This window comes from Leucopleurus acutus, assembly GCF_964270905.1.
Source record: "Leucopleurus acutus genome assembly, chromosome: 1".
NCBI lineage: Eukaryota > Metazoa > Chordata > Mammalia > Artiodactyla > Delphinidae > Leucopleurus > Leucopleurus acutus.
The window spans coordinates 201,456,914-201,475,970 of NC_139142.1; the positions used below are offsets into that span (position 1 = coordinate 201,456,914).

At 51.1% G+C, this 19,057-nt stretch overlaps 1 protein-coding gene across 1 annotated transcript in view; it reads right to left on the reverse strand.

The window, feature by feature from the left end:
• The window catches only part of SVIL (supervillin), a gene marked incomplete at its 5' end in the record, with an annotated part of 102,053 nt that overhangs the window by 7,998 nt on the left and 74,998 nt on the right, over nt 1-19,057 (reverse strand). Inside the window, 10 exons of the mRNA XM_082832648.1 lie at nt 461-594; nt 2,165-2,372; nt 2,995-3,100; nt 5,369-5,520; nt 11,840-12,116; nt 12,443-12,587; nt 15,083-15,258; nt 16,803-16,948; nt 17,074-17,221; nt 18,344-18,480. Of these exons, the coding sequence (XP_082688774.1) occupies nt 461-594; nt 2,165-2,372; nt 2,995-3,100; nt 5,369-5,520; nt 11,840-12,116; nt 12,443-12,587; nt 15,083-15,258; nt 16,803-16,948; nt 17,074-17,221; nt 18,344-18,480 (1,629 nt within the window). The remainder of the gene's footprint in view (nt 1-460; nt 595-2,164; nt 2,373-2,994; nt 3,101-5,368; nt 5,521-11,839; nt 12,117-12,442; nt 12,588-15,082; nt 15,259-16,802; nt 16,949-17,073; nt 17,222-18,343; nt 18,481-19,057) is intronic.

Here is a 19,057-nt window from a genome sequence, read left to right on the forward strand (position 1 = left end):
CACGTATGTCGACCTGTATCTTGTGTATTTAAAGACAAGACCGACCCACTCTCTCACTTAAACCCCACTATTTCCCTGCACCCTGGATGCCGGCTGCGCCGAAAGCGTCTTGTTCCAGAGCTGCAGGCTGTGCTCAGCTCGCTGCCTGGAATTCTCCCCCCTCCTTCACTTCTCTCCAAGCCACACCGACACCTCCAAGGCTCCGGTAAGTGCTGTCTTCCATGGAGCCCTGTGTGATTTTTTCCTGGAGGAAGAAATCTTTCTTTTTAACTCTCCACCTCTGTCACCTGTACCCCTTTCCTGACACACACTGCTTTTCCTTGGCATGGTGATCAGTCATAAGCATTATTTAGCCTCCTTGTTGGCCCCAGAGGAGTCGGCCTGGGTGTAGCTCCCGGTGTGCTGTACAGAACACGTGTGCGTAAGCGCGCACTGAGTGAGCCGGGGCGCCGGGGGTTACCTTGGAGCATGCAGTCGTAGGCCTTCCGGTCTCTCCTCCCCAGAGCGTCCCAGAATCCCAGGGGCTCCGACCCTTCGTCACACTCGTGAATTGTCACTTTGCTGCTACTGTGCAGCCCGGCCTCCAGGGGACATCTGCACAGAGAGTCCGAGAGTTTGTGTCAGGCCCAGAAGTGAGGGCGGCACAAAATTAGATCCCTGCTAAATCTGCAGGTCGGTTCACCAGCCCGCTCCTACTTTCTAACTAGAACAATTCTTGTAATGAATAAAAACACGCTCTGTGGTATCTGAGTGTGCGCAGCAGGGAGGGGTCGGCTTGGCCCTTAGAGAGGAATGTCGGATTACAGAGAAGCCGTGATGAACACAATCAGTGTTTTGCACGTACATACTTCCCGTTCCTCGGCCCGGGGTTGGGTGTGTCGCCTCGCACGGCCCTGGTCCCTAGATCCGCGCATGACTTCAGGCGGCGGCTCATAAGTGTTTGTTAGTCATTTTGTTTTTTCTCAGGGGTCCAGGGGCGAACCTGATGGGCCTCAGTGCCATGTGAGACCTGGCTGAACCCTGTCTATCATCTAGCTTGCCGGCCCTCAGCATGATGCCGGGAGATGAAGCATCCCGCTTCGCAGCCGTCCACCAGCCGAAAGGTCCCCCGCCCTCCACGTGCGCTGGGTCACGTGTGCGCCGACCCTGACCGCACCGCTTTGGTGCCCAGAGAATGAATTTTACCAGGTGGCACCTGGTGGGATGTGGCCCCGGGAGACTCTTCCTCTCCACTGTACGGGTGTCACCAAGGTCCTCCCAGGTCTCAGCTCGAGGGGGCACTGGGCTCTTTGGCTGCCCGAGATGCACAGAGGCACCTGGGCAGGTGGCGGGCGGCACAGCTGCTTCTGGGCTCTCCCCGCCTTCCCCTCCCCAGGGTGGGTCCTCACCTAGCACTGTCACGGTGTGCTGTCTCTGGGTCCCTGTCTGGGAAAGGAAGGGACCCCGGCACTCGGGCAGCTGCCTCGGACGCTGGGAAACACACTTGTCCCCGAAGGAGGGGGCATTCCTCAGTCTGACACAGTGGGTGGTCTCCTAACTGTCTTTGGCTAAGTGCCCTTAAACCTTCCACTGCTCCGATACAACCAGCTCTGCTCCCCTAATTGATACTTGAAATCTGCTCTCTTGGGGCTTCCCTGGTGGCGCAGTGGTTGGGAGTCCGCCTGCCGATGCGGGGGATACGGGTTCGTGCCCCGGTCTGGGAGGATCCCGCGTGCCGCGGAGCGGCTGGGCCCGTGAGCCATGGCCGCTGAGCCTGCGCATCCGGAGCCTGTGCTGCGCAACGGGAGAGGCCACAACAGTGAGAGGCCCGCGTACCGCAAAAAAAAAAAAAAAAAAAAAAAAAAAAATCTGCTCTCTTTACATAGCCAAGGACTCCAGGTTGACAATTCAAAAGCCAAATCACACCTTCAGAGAAGCTGCTGGGGGTCCTGCGCCTTTTACGGAGGTCAGGTAAGTCCTCAGGAAGCGGGGAGGCCCTCACGGGGGAGAGGTTTGGGCTGGACACGTGCCACATGAACGTGGACCTTCAGGGCCCCTGACCACGTGGGGCTCAGCTTCCCACGCTGAGTCGCTCTGGGCACACGGGGCGTCCACGGGGACCTCAGGGTCCTTAGCCTGCACCCGGGAAGCCCTCGGGAGAGGTGCTCACACACACAGCACTCACTGTTCCTTGATTTTATTGGCCGCAGTCCTTCCGACCTCCTTCGTGTGGGCCTGGGCTTTGCATCCGTGCCACAGGTAGATGAGGGCTTTGTGGACGTTGAGGACGACCATGGACGTCCTGGACCTCAGGCTGCTGCAGTGACAGGCCACCTCCAGCAAGTTCCCTTCCACGGGCACTTCTCCGCGCACACAGTACAGCCTCCACTCGCCTGCAGGGGGCACCAGTGGCACAGTCAGGACGTGGCGGGCGGGGAGGGGGCCTGGAGGGAAGGGGAGCCTGCAGGGCAGCCCACGCCCCGCCTCCTTTCTGTGTCTGGAGGGGCAGGTGGAGGCGAGGCCAGGCTGCGGTCTTACTGAGTCCCAGGAAGCCAATTTTGTTGGAGTTATAGTTAGAAGCAGGCTGCCCAGAGTGCACGATGCAGAAAAACCAGTTTTACATAATTTATAAAGATCTAGGTAAGTCATAACAGGCATATTTTTTTAAGAGGCTCTGAAACTATGATTTCTTTTTTGTTTTTTGGATGCTGGTCAACAAAAATCTCGTAATTTAGAAGAGAAGATCACTAGTTTTTTTCTTCCCCCTCCAGGATCCAGTTTAAGGTCGAGTCATCTTGCGGCCTCCTTTATGCAAAGCTGCTTTCTGAAGGCAACTCCATGGAAGGAAGGGGGAGGGAGGCACCCAGGAAGCTGATTTATAAGGCAGACATCAGGAGGCCTTCGCTGGTCAGGCCGCAGCTACACGAAGAGAGAGTTACTCTAAAGCCCACGCCTATAAAAATACCTTCCCGGAGAGGAGAACAGAGTCGAATTCCAGCAGCAAAAGTGACTCACTCTGTGCGTTGTCTTCTTCCTCCTCCCGTCTCCCGGAGTGGACCACCATCCCTCCCTGGAAACACTGCAGAAAACAGGGGGGCTCCTTGCCCTGCAGGACCTGGACCTTCCGATTTAAACACATTACAGTGAGTCACGTGTCCTGGTTTTGCAGAGTCATAAAAATAACACATGCCTGTTGTCGAAAATCTGAAAAATACTGAGAAGTACAAATAAAAGCCACTGATAACACTGTGATTTATGGAGAACACTACTACAGCTCTGGCGTGTAGCTTTCCTATAATACAAAGTACTTTTCAGGTATACATTTTTCCCAAATAGGATCGCTGTTTTTATGCTGCTTTATCCCTGGATTTTCTTCAGCTGACGTTTTTCTGTCGTCACATAAGATTCTTAACATGAATTTTGATATTTTAATGGTAGTGTTCCACGGTACGGATATAACGTGATTAACTTAAACATGTTTTTAATAAAGAAAACCTCTCAGCAGTGAGAATGGCTAATCACTGACTTAATGATTGCGGGGCAAAGAACTGTCTCTTGCAGGCTCTGGTCCACTCACAGGGCCTGTCACTCAGCGGCGCCTCTGTCAGCACAACAGTTACGCATCAGCGTGAGACGCAGCAGAGTAACAGGAACGTACGTAGGGCTGAGTCAACTGACTCTCACTTTGCCAAGGTATATCCCCTTAAACAAGGAAATGTTTACTGAGCCTGGCAGTCGGGGAACGTTGAAAGGTAGGACACATTTCTCACCATGAGTTAACTTATCAATCTCAGGGCCCCCTCTGTGTCATTAGGAGCCGTTCTGTGGCAGTGTTTTCTATTTCTGCAGTGATTTTTCCATCCGTTGGATTGATAAAAAAATTAAATGCTCCAATTAGATTAAGACTCAAAACTCTAAGGATGATTCTGAAGGCATGATAAAACATATTCGTTCACAGCCTTTACGAGAAAAAAAAAAAAACAGCTGAAATGATCCACTATGAGGAATAAATTAACAACTGTTTGTCCCTGAAAGCTATTTGGAAAATATAGTCCATAGTAGAACATCTGCATTAAACACTTCCTAGGGAAGAGGATTGGTTCTTAGGAACCTGGAAGGCTGAATGAGTGTGGATCTATTTCTGGAGAAAATTCCTCCGCTCTCTTTCCTGATGTTAGTTTTAACTATTTATCCGAGATAGTCAAAGGATCTGCACAGGGTGTTATGGTCCCCAAAACCCCAGAGTTAACTCTTAATTACTGGTAATAAAGGAAGGGACAAAACATTAAAAAGAAATGCTTTCAAAACCTTGACTTGGGGTAGTGGTACCTGCCAGGCGTCATGCAGGCCCTGGGGTTATAACGGTGGGTAAGACCAGGACAGACATAGTCTCTTTCATGCTCACGGGGAAGACAAAGAATAAATAAGTAAACAAAATGAATGTTGTTTTACGCAGGGGTAAGTGCTATGAAAAAATAAAGCAGAGCAAAGGGACAGAGAAGGACAGGAAAATGGGGAGAGATGTGGATAAAACATGGAGGCGACATTCAAACAGAAACCCGAATCGTGTAAGGTTTCAGGGGGAGTGTTCCAGGCCGGGGAATCAGTGCAAAGGCCCTGGGGTCGGGGGGCGGAAAGAGGTGTGTCTAGGAACTGCAAGGAGGTGGGAGTAGCCTGACCAGGTGCAAGAAGAGGGAGGTTGGGGGGGGGGGTGCAGGGCTGACCCCCGGGAGACCCTCGGATGGTAGTCCGAGTGTGATGAAGGACAAGGAGGGGCACCATCTGATGTGTCCTAGAAAAATCACTCAGGCTGCTGTGAGGAACGCAGATGCTGGGCAGACTCGATGTTTACATCAGTCCCTGATACCTCCTTAGGATGGGTTTGTGTAAGTGGAATCACTGATCGAAGCGTATGAGCATCTTAAGGTTCCTAAGCCGTGGTTGCTTTCAGGATGGGTACTGCAGTTCACACTTCTCAGTGGAAGCAGGCACGGGTACCCATCCTACTGAATCCCTGCCAGCCCTGGATCTAGTCTTTTAAAAATCTCTGCCATTTGAGGCGTGGAAAATGGCATCTCTTTGTTTTAGTTCCTTGATGATCAGTCCAGTGGAAACTTAAAAAAAAGCCACCCATGGGCTCTCTGCACTTGTTTTGTGGATTTACTGTTTGCAGGTGTACTTTAAGGTCATATTGCGAGAGGTCTGCCTTCCTGGTGAGGGGGTGGCGAGATGAAAGATGAGGCAGACCCTGACATCTGGAGAAGCCAGACCAGGACTAAAGGGGCTTTGGATGATACTGTCTTCGTGTTTAGGGGACCAGGCCACACACCCTCCGGCTCCCGGAAAGGCCAGCTCCCTCATTTCTGGCGCATCTGCCTCCAGGACTTACCTGGGCTCCCCTTTCCTCGTCCAGCTGCACCGTCATCAGAGCCGATGTGCCCTTCTCACTCACAGTTGACTGCCGGCCTTGCCAGAAGAAGTAGACACGCTTCTCTTTGCCGGCCACCCTCACCGGGTGCTCGCCCTTCTGCCGACTTCCCACTGTGGACACACACAAGAGCAGAGCGCGGGGTGAGCAGCAGATAAAGCCCAAGGAGAGCCAGTGCCAGCTCAGGCCTCCAGGCCCTGTGAGGACGAACAGTAAAGGCGCAGCGCTGGGGGAGAAAAGTCATTCACAGCTGGGGGGAAGGTCGATCGTGGCTTCGGAGGAGAGAGAAACCACCTTTCTTCTAGCTAACGGATCCTGAGCCTCCAAACTGGAGAAAAATGATCTCCAGGGCCCTCCTGATACCCTAAGACAAACACCTGTCATCCTGAGGGAGGTGGCAGGCCATCCAAGTGTGTGACAGAGAAAAGTGGGGACGCCAGAGCAGGGTCAAGGGCTCCCGAAGACAGACGCATTTTCCACATTACACCATCCTTTGGCAGAAGATTAGCTGGGGGAGAAAAGACACTGCAAACGACTGCTGCGCCAGCTTTAAGCACGAAGGGAAAAATGTAGTCTGCTAAGACTATTCTAGTAAAAAAAACCGCTTTGAAGTCTCCAAGTTGTGTCAGAAAGGGGAGAGAGAAATTGCTGACCTATGGCTTTCACAAAATAATCTGGGATTTAAATGATATCGGCCGCCAGGGCTGTAGCCGGGATTAAGGGCTGGTTCTCCTCACTGTCTGGGACCTCGCGGGCACTGGATACCTGTCAGCAGAACACAGACCCCACTGAAGGGCAGTCACGGAAGGTTCTCTGGGGAAGTGGTCGTTTCAGATGGTATTTCAGACCCCAAACTGCAACCTTTAGGAATAGATCTCTCTCCAGATTGCTCTCATTTCTTCATTCAGCAGATACTTACTGAGCACCTACTGTGTGCCAGGGACTCTTCAGGATACTGGGCTATGGCGCTGAGCAAGGCAGCTCCGGAGGGTGGGAGGTGCCGTGAGGAAAAGACGGGATGTGACACGGGGCGGGGGAGGGCTGCTGCGAGTGCCTGGTAGGGGAAGACCTTTCCGAGGAGGTGCGCGAGCAGAGGCCCGAGTGGCAGCGACCATGGGGCATCCGGAGACTAAGTTCTCGACTCAGATGCCCGGGTGGCCCCAGGTGGGGTCAACCCAGGGAGGATGCAGGTGGCTATGGTACCCGCACGTGTTAGCAATCAAAAATAATAACTGAGGCTTCCCTGGTGGTGCAGTGGTTAAGAATCCGCCTGCCAATGCAGGGGACACGGGTTCGAGCCCTGGTCCAGGAAGATACCACATGCCAAGGAGCAACGAAGCCTGTGCACCACAACTGTTGAGCCTGCGCTCTAGAGCCCACGAGCCACAACTGCTGAGCCCATGCACCACAACTACTGAGCCCACATGCCACAACTACTGAGCCTGCGCTCTAGAGCCCATGAGCCACAACTACTGAGCCCGCGCGCCTAGAGCCTGTGCTCCGCAACAAGAGAAGCCACCGCAATGAGAAGCCCACGCACCGCAACGAAGAGTAGCCCCCGCTCACTGCAACTAGAGAAAGCCCGCGCGCAGCAATGAAGATCCAACGCAGCCAAAAATAAAAAAAAAAAAAGAACTGGATCCCCTGGTTCTATACAACCTCAGTCCTCCTAAGCTCCAGTCCCACCGACAAAGTCACAGCTGTCTTGAGGTTTGAAGGTAAGAAGGAAGCTCATTGTTTTCAAGTTCTTAAGAGGTCAGGGGCCATACTTACGTGATTTTTTTGCGGGGGCCCTTTATCAAAGTCCTCTAGGACAATTTTCATAAATGATTATGAGAATTCTTAAAGGATTCTGACCAAGCTCAGCCCTTAGTGCCTTCTACTGTGAACCTGAAATGGTCAAGTTTGTGTAGTTTGAAGTGGGCAAAGTGAACAGGAACCATCCATGAATAGATGATACATGTCCACTGTTAACCTGGAAGCCACTCCATTGAAACTTCCGCTAACTTAGGTAGGAACAAACGTTTACCTTTGATTAGCAATCCCGCACTCTCATGTCAACTAGATTACTGGGGAGAGATATGCATGAAACAGACCACAGATCACGGCAGCTGACACGTATCTTGGAATTGGGTAGCGCTTTGTGTAAATATACGTTCACGCTTGAATAACCAACCCATGTTTTACATCCTGACATTCAAAAATGGGCTTGTGTGTATATACCTAAAAGAGGATATTTCCTTAAAAATATCCCATAAAAGTTTTCATTAATTTTCCTTGCAGTTTTCTTCAGCATACCCCAAATTTAATCCTATGTACAACTTACTTTTTGACTCATTTCTTTCGTTTTAATTTTAGCAAATTAAAGGCTAAGCTATATAGTAACAGCTGCTGGGCTATCATCTTTGCGGCCTGGCCCCGAGGCCGAACTGAGCGTGTCGCTGCATCCCGCCGTCCACCCTGCTTTCAAGAGGAAGTTCACCGCCAGCAGCTGCGTTTACGAAGTAACCGAAAACCGAGGTACGAAGAGCGAGCTGCTCTTGGCGCCGTCTTGCAGCCGGACCCCATTTACCGACCCCCTACTACAGGCACTTGGCCCCTGGATGGTGCTCCAGCGTGGCCTGACGCAGTGTTCCTGGGTGCCCAGAGCTGCCTGTCTGCTGACCCTGGGGGGACACGAGTCACACCCTGCAGCGCCTGAGGCAGCCTCTGGGGCAGGACACTGACCACCGGGGCCTCTGGGCTCCCTAGTCTGGGGGCCACAGTTCACTTCGCAAGAGCAGGCTGCCCGGCATCTGCCAACAGGGCGACTGCGCTGTGTCCCCCGGGACTGCTGTCTGCTGGGCCCACCCCAGAGGGGCCCTGGGCTCAGCCCCGTCGGCAGGTGCGGCCCCTGTGGGGTCTGAGCAGCGTGAGGGCTGGACCAGCTGACACCGCGGGGCCGGGGCTTCCGTGACGACCACGGGGCAGCTGCGGATGCCATCGGGCCGCGCTTTTCTGCCCCCCGAGGGACGGCCTGGAATCTGAGCGCTGCCCGGCCTCACTTAATCCTCCGCAGCTGGGCTTGGTCAAAGCTGTCACTTTGCCCATTACGGTGCTGCTGGATCAGGCCGTGACATGTACCTTGTGTTCGCCGGGGAGAAATACAGCAAGCATTTGCCTGGGTCAAATCAGCATTTCTTAGGGGTCTCCGAGTAAACAGTCAAGGAAGACCTCAGAAACCTGAGATCTGTTTTTAAATTCATTCATTTTCATATCGTTTTAGTCATCCTTTCACTGACCATTACTTCTTGTTTTGTATCCAACAGCTGAGGTAAGGGAACGACTGAACTTCAAACTGTAGTGCCCAGCGTGGTTTTGTAAAACACCAAGTCCCTTCACTTCCTGTATCTTAAGGAGGAGAACGACGGGTGCAGGTCCACGACACCGAAGGCCAGTAGACCTTTCCCCGCTAAATTCTCTCTTATTGTCTTTACTGCCACGCGGCACAGATTAGTCTTCAGCTCGCCAACTCCGCACACACTCAGCAGCCTAAACCCACCACAGAGACCCTCTGAGAACTGCTGTGGTTTGGGGCGGGGCCACGTTATCTGTCTGATCTTCAGGTTCAGTGCAGGAACTATGCTTTGCCTGCTGAGAACGTCAGCGATGATGACTTCCCGTAGCCTCACGTAAGCAAGCGGTCGGCTCTGCGCTGAACATCGCGCACCAGATCCTAGGACCTTGTGGGCTGGGTCTTAGAAGCTCTGTTTTCCAGGTGAGAAAACCGAGGCTCAGACAGGTTAAGTCACTTTCCCCAAGTTACACAGCTGGCACGTGGGGCCTGAGAGAAGACTGAGACCCAGGCTAGAAGGCCTCCTTGGGTAAAAAAAGGGGCTTTTAGTGTCCAGCCCTGTTCTCTCCTAGCCGTGTGACTGCAGGGGGCGTTCCTTAATCTTGGTGTCCTGTTTCTCTTCTGAGAAGTTAGCGAAAGGACGGAACACATCCCGCGGAGCCTCCGTGAGGCACTCACCTAGTGCGGGTGGTGAAGCCCAGAGCGGTGCCTCTAGGCCCGCGGTCCGTCTCCCCACCTGCGATGCCTGCCCATCGGCCGCTGGGCTTTCCCACAGCCGCCAGGTCCTATTCAGGGAACGGAGCTCTCCTACCCCAGCAGGAGGCAAGCACCTCTTCCATACTTGCCCACCGCCACCCCTCGTCATTTATACCATATGCTTCTGGAAGGCAGGGCCAGGAATATTTACTGACACCCAAAAGAAGGGTCTTATTCCTTAAACATAAGACATGACACCATAAAACTCCTAGAAGAGAACACAGGCAAAACATTTTCTGGCATAAATTGTACCAATGTTTTCTTAGGTCAGTCTCCCAAGGCAATAGAAATAAAAGCAAAAATAAACAAATGGGACCTAATCAGACTTACAAGCTTTTGCGTAGCAAAGGAAACCATCAACAAAATGAAAAGACAGCTATGGACTGGGAGGAAATATTTGCAAACGATGTGACTGACGAGGGCTTAATTTCCAAAATATACAAAGAGCTCATACAACTCAACAACAACAAAAAATAAGCAACCCAATTGAAAAATGGGCAGAAGACCTAAATAGACATTTCCCCAAAGAAGACATACAGATGGTCAACAGGCACATGAAAAGATGCTCAACATGGCTAATTATTAGAGAAATGCACATCAAAACCACAATGAGGTACCAGCTCACACCGGTCAGAATGGCCATCATTAAAACCTCGACAAGTAACAGATGCTGGAGAGGGTGTGGAGAAAAGGGAACCCTCCTACACTGCTGGTGGGAATGTAAATTGATACAGCCACTATGGAGAACAGGATGGAGGTTCCTTAAAAACCTAAAAATAGAATTACCATATGATCCAGCAATCCCACTACTGGGAATATACCTGGACAAAACTATAATGCAAAAAGATACCTGCACCCCAATGTTCATAGCAGCACTATTCACAACAGCCAAGACATGGAAGCACCCTAAATGTCCATTGATAGATGAATGGATCAAGAAGATGTGGTGTGTATGTATGTGTGTGTGTGTGTATATATATATATACACATACACATACATACACACACATACATACACATACACACAATGGAGTATTACTCAACCATAAAAAAGAACAAAATCATGCCATTTGCAGCAACATGGATGGACCTAGAGATTACCAAACTAACTGAAGTAAGTCAGACAGAGAAAAACAAATACCATATGATATCACTTACAGGTAGAATCTAAAATACGACACAGATGAACCTATCTATGAAATGGAAACAGACTCACAGACATAGAGAACAGACTTGTGGTTGCCAGGGGGGTGAGGGACTGACTGGGAGGTGGGGTGAGCAGATGCAAACTAGTATCTATAGGATGGATAAACGACGAGGTCCTACTGCAGAGCACAGGGAACTCTATTCAATATCCAATGACAAAGCATATATATATATATAACTGAGTCACGTTGCTGTGCAGCAGAAATTAACACCACATTGTAAATCAACTATGTTTCAATAAGATAAATTTTCAAAAGTGTCTTACCCACAGAGATACATTAGGAAAGAAACCAAATGGCTCTAAGCCTGCAGGTGTTTGATCAGCTAACAGTGGCCTCCGCCCTGCGCCCGGCGGGGCAGCCACACCCGGACGGCAACGGGGCTGGAAAGAGGTGAACGAACTCCCTTGGCAAGTGAATCTCGGAGCGACCGAGTTGTGTCATAAACTGTCTCCTAAATGCGCCGGGCTGAGGGACACTGTGCACGGCCTGATTCGTGCTTTCTTCTTGGCAGGAAAAAGGGATTATTTCTCCCAAATCTGCTGCTGTCCGCCCTCGCTGCCTCTAGCGCAGAGCACAGCGCGGAGTGTGTTGTTTCGCCACGAAGAGCACAGCACTCGTGGGAACCACGAGTAGTTCTGACCGTGTCTTTATTCCTCCAGACCCACAGAGCACGGTCAGCGCTCTCGGCCTCAGAGGAAATACGCCTTTCATTCTGACTACGTCTTCTGGGCGTGGATTTACTGTGACATCATGGCACTCTTTTGTTTCCGCTCTGACACGTCGGCTCTGTGTTACTTAATGGCTTTCATTTCGGCAGCATCCAGCCACACGGTGACCGTCATGTGGGGACAGATCATCACTTTCCTAGGAAGCCTCTGGGGACGGGGCAGGGGAGGGGCGAGGGCGGCAGAGGAACCTTACCACGCCAGCCGGCTTTCTAGAGGGAGACGTCACAGCTGTCGGCCACGGTGGGGTGTTAGGAATCTATCCACGAGGTTTACGAGGAGGTTCTCAAAGGGAATAGGCCTCGACCGGTCCTTCGCCCGCAGCTGGGGCAGACACGGCACGCGCTCCGTATCTGGCAGCCACGATCCCCGCGGCGGGGCTCGAGGGACACGCGAGTGGCTCACTCACCTGCCGTGCTCACGATGAACTTCCACTTGACCACGTAGGCGTCGCCCTCGTGGAACTGCCCAATGCTCTGCTTGGGGAGCCTGCTGTAGTCGAATTCCAGGATGTGCCAGACGTCCACCGACAGGCTGGCGACCTCCAACTGCCCGCGGTCGTCCCCTTGCACCAGGCCGTAGCCCCGGCCCACGTTGACCCCGTCTAGCACGGTGCCGGCTGTCGTCTGGGGTACCGGCACCATCCGCGTCACGTCGTAAGGCTTGACCTCTGCCCGCGGGTCGTCCTAGGAGAGAACGCAGAGATGCTCGGCGGCAGCCCGTCGCGCTCCACACTGCTGCGCTGGCGGTGGGACGGCCTCAAGTACAGCGCTCAGGCTGTTTCGGGGCACTTAAAGAAAGGCTGCGTTTAGGGGACAGACAGCCACGACTGTGAACGGGCCGCCGATACACCTGGAGCCGCACACACGGCTGCTCTCACCTCGTGAAGTCAGAACGTGACTGGAGGCCCGTTTGCTGTCCTAGGAAAACCCCAGGAAGGCTTTCAGCATTAAGGCCCCTCTGCCGGTGCCCAGACCAAGCCCTGAGGTTGGGGCTTGATCGTCCCACATACCTTGTGCTGGGCAAGGTCGCTGGCGTTCTTCTCGTTAGGTCTCTTCAGTTCCGTCCAGTCGAGAAATTTCTCCTTGAACAAAATCGTCTCGTTGTGTTCTGTGAGTCTCCCAAATATTGCCCAGTCAGGCCGCCCCTGTCCTTTTCTGTCGGGCGGGTCGGGGGGGGGGAGGGGAGGGGAAAAGAACCAAGATCAGACAAGTCCTGCCCAGCCCGAGAAGTCCAAAACCCACACACGTGGCAAGTGAGAGGAACGCAGAATACGTAGGCAGTAGACAGGTGAACGGTTCGCTTTCACTTATGTGACCCAATCAGTGGCGTTTTGCTATCTTAGCCCAAAGCCTTGCAGGGCTTTGTGTCCTTGGAGCTGACGTGCCCGAATGTGACCCACGGCAGGACTGGACCTGCCTGGCGTTCCAGCAGATCCTCGTGTTGGGGTCCCCTGGGGGGCAGCACGCTCGGCTGGGAGCTCAGCACAGGCAGGAGTCACACGCGTGTCTTCCTCGCCTCCTTCACGCCACCCGTGCTCACCCCGGGGGCTCGCCGCGTTTCCGTCAGGGTAGTGAACAGGCGGAGGAATGTATGCTCACCCTGAATCCTCTTTTTGTAAGTCACGTTACAGTGGAGACGTCCAGTCTCCAGGAACAGGAGATTCTCCTCTGTTCCCGAAGTGAACACACTGTCGTAAATCATAAAGTGAATGTGTGCATGTTGATCTCTAGGCCACTGGACGGGGCAGCGGGCAGGCAGAGCACAAGGACGGGGAAGGAAGCAGCGTAGCCCAGTCGGGAGGTCCGAACCGCTCCGGGATCTCAGAGTCTGACGCTGAGCTCGGAACACAGCTCGCTTAGAAATGCGCAGAGCCAAGAAGAGACGTGCCGAAGGGGGTGAGCCCTGAGGATAAGGTGTGGGTATCTCCCATCCTTCCAGACCAACCCTGGCTTGTGGATTGGGGCCATCAGACCGAGGGGCAGTGCTTCCTGGGCCCTGCGGTGGCCCCTGACGTGCTTCGTCACGTCCTGTCTGGTCCAGACCACAGTTTCTGGTATCATGGCTAAGTCACATCAAGGGGGGCTGCCCGTTTCAAAGGGGACTGAAAGGATAAAAGGCACTGTGTGCAAATACTTCCACTGCCAAGGCTCCCGGTACTTAGGAACCAAATACCAGCAACTGTGGAAAATTCAGGGCTACCCTGAAGGCTGTGGTCCTTATCAGAAAATAGCTGAGTGACTGTCTTTTGTATAAATTCCACTCGGCAGACTTGCTAAGGTGCCTATGGAAAGACACTTGGTCTCAGCTTAGCAATGCATCTTGGATGTGTGAGGTCAGGGAGCACAGAGGGCAGGTCTGCAGCAGGAGGGTGTGAAGCTGGATGCTCTCTACCTCCGTCCTGACTTGCAGGTCTGAGCTGGGCTAAGTCATGACTCCTCGGTGAAGAAGGGCGGGGCGCTCTACCTTGGCTGTACCTTCAAATCCCTGGGGGAGCTTTTAAGACGTACTGACACACAAACCCCACCCCACCCAAACTGAAAACACAGCTCCTGGGCCAGGACCGGCACATGCATTTTTTTGTTTTAAAGCTTCTCCGGTGCTTCTGATCTGGGAGACGTTGAGAGCCAGCGGGTTAGGTGCCCACTCATCTACCTTCAGATCTCGGATGATGTCACGACTAAATATAAATCGTCCATCACACAGATTTTATGCTTCAGTATGTTTTTTTTTTTACTATACCAACTAGAACATTCTTTTTAGTCTTAGCTTTAGGCCTTACAAAACTAGCTGTTTCAGTACTAATTTTATGTTAAATGTGCACTCGCTTGAAAGGGATTTGAAACCTTTTCACCTACACTGACATCCCTTTGAATTGTTTCTATAATAACAATGAATAATAAAATCAATAATTGTACTTTAAAACAGGAAACTAGGTAGGAAGGTTGAAATCTGTGTGTTAGTTCAACTGGAAACATCACAAAGCAGTTTTAATGTGCAATTTCTGACCCATCACGTGGCATATGCATGGTTTAAACGCACTTCTCTTTCTTCCTGGTAGTTAAGAGATAAACAATGGTCCTTTGCATGTAAGAATTCCTGTTTTCATGACCGTATTTCTGAGAGTTTTGTGCACCTTCGGCTGATTTGCCAAAATGACTTTTAAAAGTCCAGCAGACTGTCGGAAATATTATAATTACAGCCATTATTTCAATACCACATCCTCCCTCCCCCAAAAAGGCATCACCTACTGCCAGATAAATGGAATTCAAGGGCTGGGCTGGGAAGGTGTGAACTCAGAAAGAGACGCATTGCTTTTGCACCTTCAGACCCACGGCTGAATTCCAGGGCCTGGCAAGCTTTTCAGGTCAGCAAGTCATTGGTTTAAACAACAGATTATACGTGACGACAGCACCTGAATACCGCAGGTACCATCGATTTGTCTCCTTCAAGAACTGAAATACAACAGGAGCACCTTCCAGACGACCACACCGTCCATGTTTCTGTATCTCTTAGGGAAAAGCTAAAGCACTGTTCTCGTTGTGAATACGCGTGGTACTGCACTGCGATCACTTATGAAAACTAAAACCCCTGAAGGGTGAAGGCTGAACACTGCGGTGGGAGCCTCGGCTGCCCAGGGCCCCAGCGGTACCTGGGAATGAGCGGGTTGCACTCTCCAGGGTCCAGGGGGTTGATGTCACAGTTCTCGTAGTCAAAGGTTCCGTTCCATAAGTGCTTTGCCAGCTGAAAGGCTATCTTCCGTTGTGCTAATGTGACTTCTTTCCCGTGCCACACGTAAACTTCGCTCCCAAAATCAAACACCAGGACCTGGGGAAATGGCACGGAAGAACGTGTTGACTTCAAGGGCATGTTCTCGTTGAACCAGGGTCTCTAGTGACCGTGAGTCCAACAGGTGATGATTCAAATACTAACGAAGCATTCAGTACAAGCACAGCCAAGCCAGCCTCTGCCCTGTGGGGATGACTTCTGTCTTGTGGTCCTAAATGTCCAAGTTAACACCCCGCCTCCAAACACTGGGGCTGCCCAACACTTCTGATTCCTAACAGCTATTTAAGCAGGTCTTCCTCCCTGGCCCCGCCCTTCCTTCCGCCTTTCCTCCTTTGTCATTCACTCACTTAGCTCATAAGGGCCGCTTCACATGGCACTGAGGACCCAGTGATGTCTTTTCTCCCCTATACAATTCTAGGGCCCTCAAGGGCAAAGACCATACTGTACTTATTAACGTATTTACCGTCGGGCTCACTAAGTGTTTGGTGAATGAATACATGAACTCAGTGCTCTTATTTACATACCTGTTGGTTTGTTCTATGCTTTCTTCCTGGAATAATTTCTTTCTTCATTTCCAGCAATCCCAATTCTACTTAACTGCAAACTAGGCTCAATTTCACCTTCTCTTTAAAATCATTCCTGACTATTTCTTTTTCTGTGACATTTTTTCTCCGTTTAAATTTGTCATACAATCAGTCTATCTTTGGATGACATCTTTTCTGCTAGCCTTCTGCCCAACGAAATTTAAAGTCCTTTTGCGTCTTCCCGTTTTTTTCTCAACACTCAGAATACTTAGTGGTGGGACTTCCCTGGCGGTCCGGTAGTTAGGACTCCAGCTTCCACTGCCAGGGGCTCAGGTTTGATCCCCGGTCGGGGAACTAAGATCCCCGCAAGCTGAGTGGTGCAGGCAAAAAAAAAAAAAAAAAAAAAAACTTAGTGGTGCTGGAAATATATGTAATTTTGTAAAAATAAATATGTGCTGGTGTGAGAGGAAAAATGAGCACATTACTTGGCAAACCCATACACTATAGATACACCTATGTCTCCTGAAACTTAAGGACTGAAAGATATTTAATGTTTATACAAAAATCAAGAGATGGGGCTAAGTCGTATTTCCATCTGGCCTAAAACAGAAGACCCATGCCTCCTCTGAACAACATTCGGAATTCTGTGTCAGCATCTAAGATGGCAGTAACGGTTTGAAATCACAGATCGGTAGGTAGCCTTTAAAAAGATGTCTCTGCAGGTACACACTACTATATTTAAAACAGACAGCCAACAAGGACCTACTGTATAGCCCAGGGAACTCTGCTCAATATTCTGTAATAACCTAAACGGGAGAAGAATGTGAAAAAGGATACATGTATATGTATACCGGAATCACTCTGCTGTACACCGGGAACTAAAAAAACACTGTAAATCGACTAGACTCCAATGTAAGATAAAAGTTAATAAAAATAAACAGATGTCTGGTGTGCAGCGAGTACCATCCCTGGCTAGCGTCTGTCGGTACTTACTGCCTGTTTTAGCGGGCAGCCCGGGGCCAAGGGCTTTCCTGCCGAAGGGCAGACCACTCACTGTACCTCTCTTGCCTGCAGAAGGGAGCACTTTGGAATCTTCCCCCAGTAGTCGTCATCAGGAACGAGTTTGTCATCCATTAGTCGGTAAATGCAGTTGGTTTCTATTATGGCCGTTTCATAGAGCTCATCTTCCTTTGGGTCTCCAGCAGCTTTGGGGTAAGAACGGGAAGAGGACATTATGTTTCCCACTGGAGGGAGGCTGGTTTGGGAGAAGGAAGCAGGCGAGGAGGAAAGGTAGGCAAGTCTTATTCTCTGAGATGCAGTAAACGCTTACACTGGTAACTGGTTTGGCCGCCCAGAAGCTTCCAGAAGTCTTTGGCTGCATGAGTGTGTGTGTTAATTCCTTCTTCGATAGTTTGGATATAAGTAGCTCTACAACCAAGTTCCCTCTTGGTCTGAATTAAACTTGCGAGTTCTGAAGCCTAAAAAGAGAGAGGAACACAGTTACCTGGGCAGACAAGCCCACGGTCAGGTGGAGGGGCCACGCTGAAATCAGAGCAGAGAGACAGCGTGTCTGGAAGGAAAACCTTGTGACCACAGGGTCCGGGGGCACTGGTGGCTGGGGACCGTCTAAAAGTCAAGAAAATGGAACGAAAGGACTGGGGGTATCCATTCTTTACAGCAACACCTGTCCATCTTCAAATTCAAAAGATCATTCGTGAAGCTTTTTAAGAATACCCATCCCATTACTCAGCCACATAAAAGAACAAAATCATGCCATTTGCAGCAACAGGGATGCAACTAGAGATGATTATACTAAGCGAAGTAAGTCAGAGAGAGAAGACAAATACCATATGATATCACTTATATGTGGAATCTAAAGTATGACACAAAGGAACCTCTCTACAAAACAGAAATTAACTCACAGACATAGAGCACAGACTTGTGGTTGCCAAGGGCGAGGGGGCGGGTGGGGGAGGGATGGAGTAGGAGTGTGGGATAAGCAGATGCAAACCATCATATAGAGGATGGATAAAAAACAAGGTCCTACTGTAGAGCACAGGGAACTATATTCAACAGCCTGTGATAAACCGTCATGGAAAAGAAGATGAAAAATATATGTATAACTGAATCACCTTGCTGTACAGCAGAAATTAACACGACATTGTAAATCAACTCGACTTCAATTAAAAATAAATAAAGGGGAAAGAAAACCCCAAATAAAAATACCCACTCCCTGGTCTTCTCCCACTAACGTCTCATTCAATAGACTCATTCAATAGATCCACAGCAGGACTTCCTAGACACCTAGGATAAACAACTTGGAAGTGATGGGCCAGTTCTTTTTCTCCACAGAAGGAAGGATGAACCAGAACTTCCAACCTGGAGGCACAGGTCAGATTCCTTTTAAAACATCCCCCGTAAGCGCTTACTAGGAGCTCGTTTCAGAGACCTTCTGGATGATAAACACGCCCGTCCCCTCTCGCTTGAATGAAACACTGGACGTTTAAGAAGCCTTCTAGGGATCTGGCCACTGGAAGAACATTCTACCTGTGTCTAAAGGACATGCAAAACGAGACCACTTTCGTTCCTCAGATACCGACCTTCGCCTTCTCTATGACGTTGGCAAACTCCCCGACCCACAGGAAGCAGTGGTGGGGGGACAGCACGAGGAAGCAGTCCCCGCTGTTGAGGGAAGAAGCACGAGGTTCCACCAGCCGCGTCTGCACGTGTCTTCTTCCTGAGCACGAGGCACAGGGTCACCGTCTCCCCAGAGACGAGCACTGTCCCGCAGCCCCGGCAGGGCCGACCGGGAAGCACCCCGCGTCCGAAGCATCCCCGCCACCCGACTTCCCATCCTGAACAGCCTCATCTGTTCACGTGAGTTCCCACGACCCAGGGCACTTAGAGGCATAGCCTCGTCGATGACCTTCCCTGGTGGCAGGTTCCCAGAGATCACCATGTTTCCCAGGACCATTAGCAGTATCCCTTGACAGCACGTGAATGGATTAATTAAGGTTCCCTCCCCCAGGGACACCAGCAAACACCTCCTTTCCCCTCCCCCACTCATCTCCTGGTCTCTCTCCACTCGGCCCACCTCCTACACTTAACAGCCTCTGCGGGCCGGGTCAAGGCGAGGGCCTTCAGAGAGCCTCTGCATCCTTGGGAGTTCTTCTCTAAACCGAAAACTTGAGTCTGGAGAGGACTCAGCTCAGAGGGAAGCACTGCCTTGTGCAGGTTCCAACTCCTCCTAAACGGTTTCAATCTTTCCACAATCACACTGATGGTGCAGTCTCTGCGCCACAACGTAGGAACGG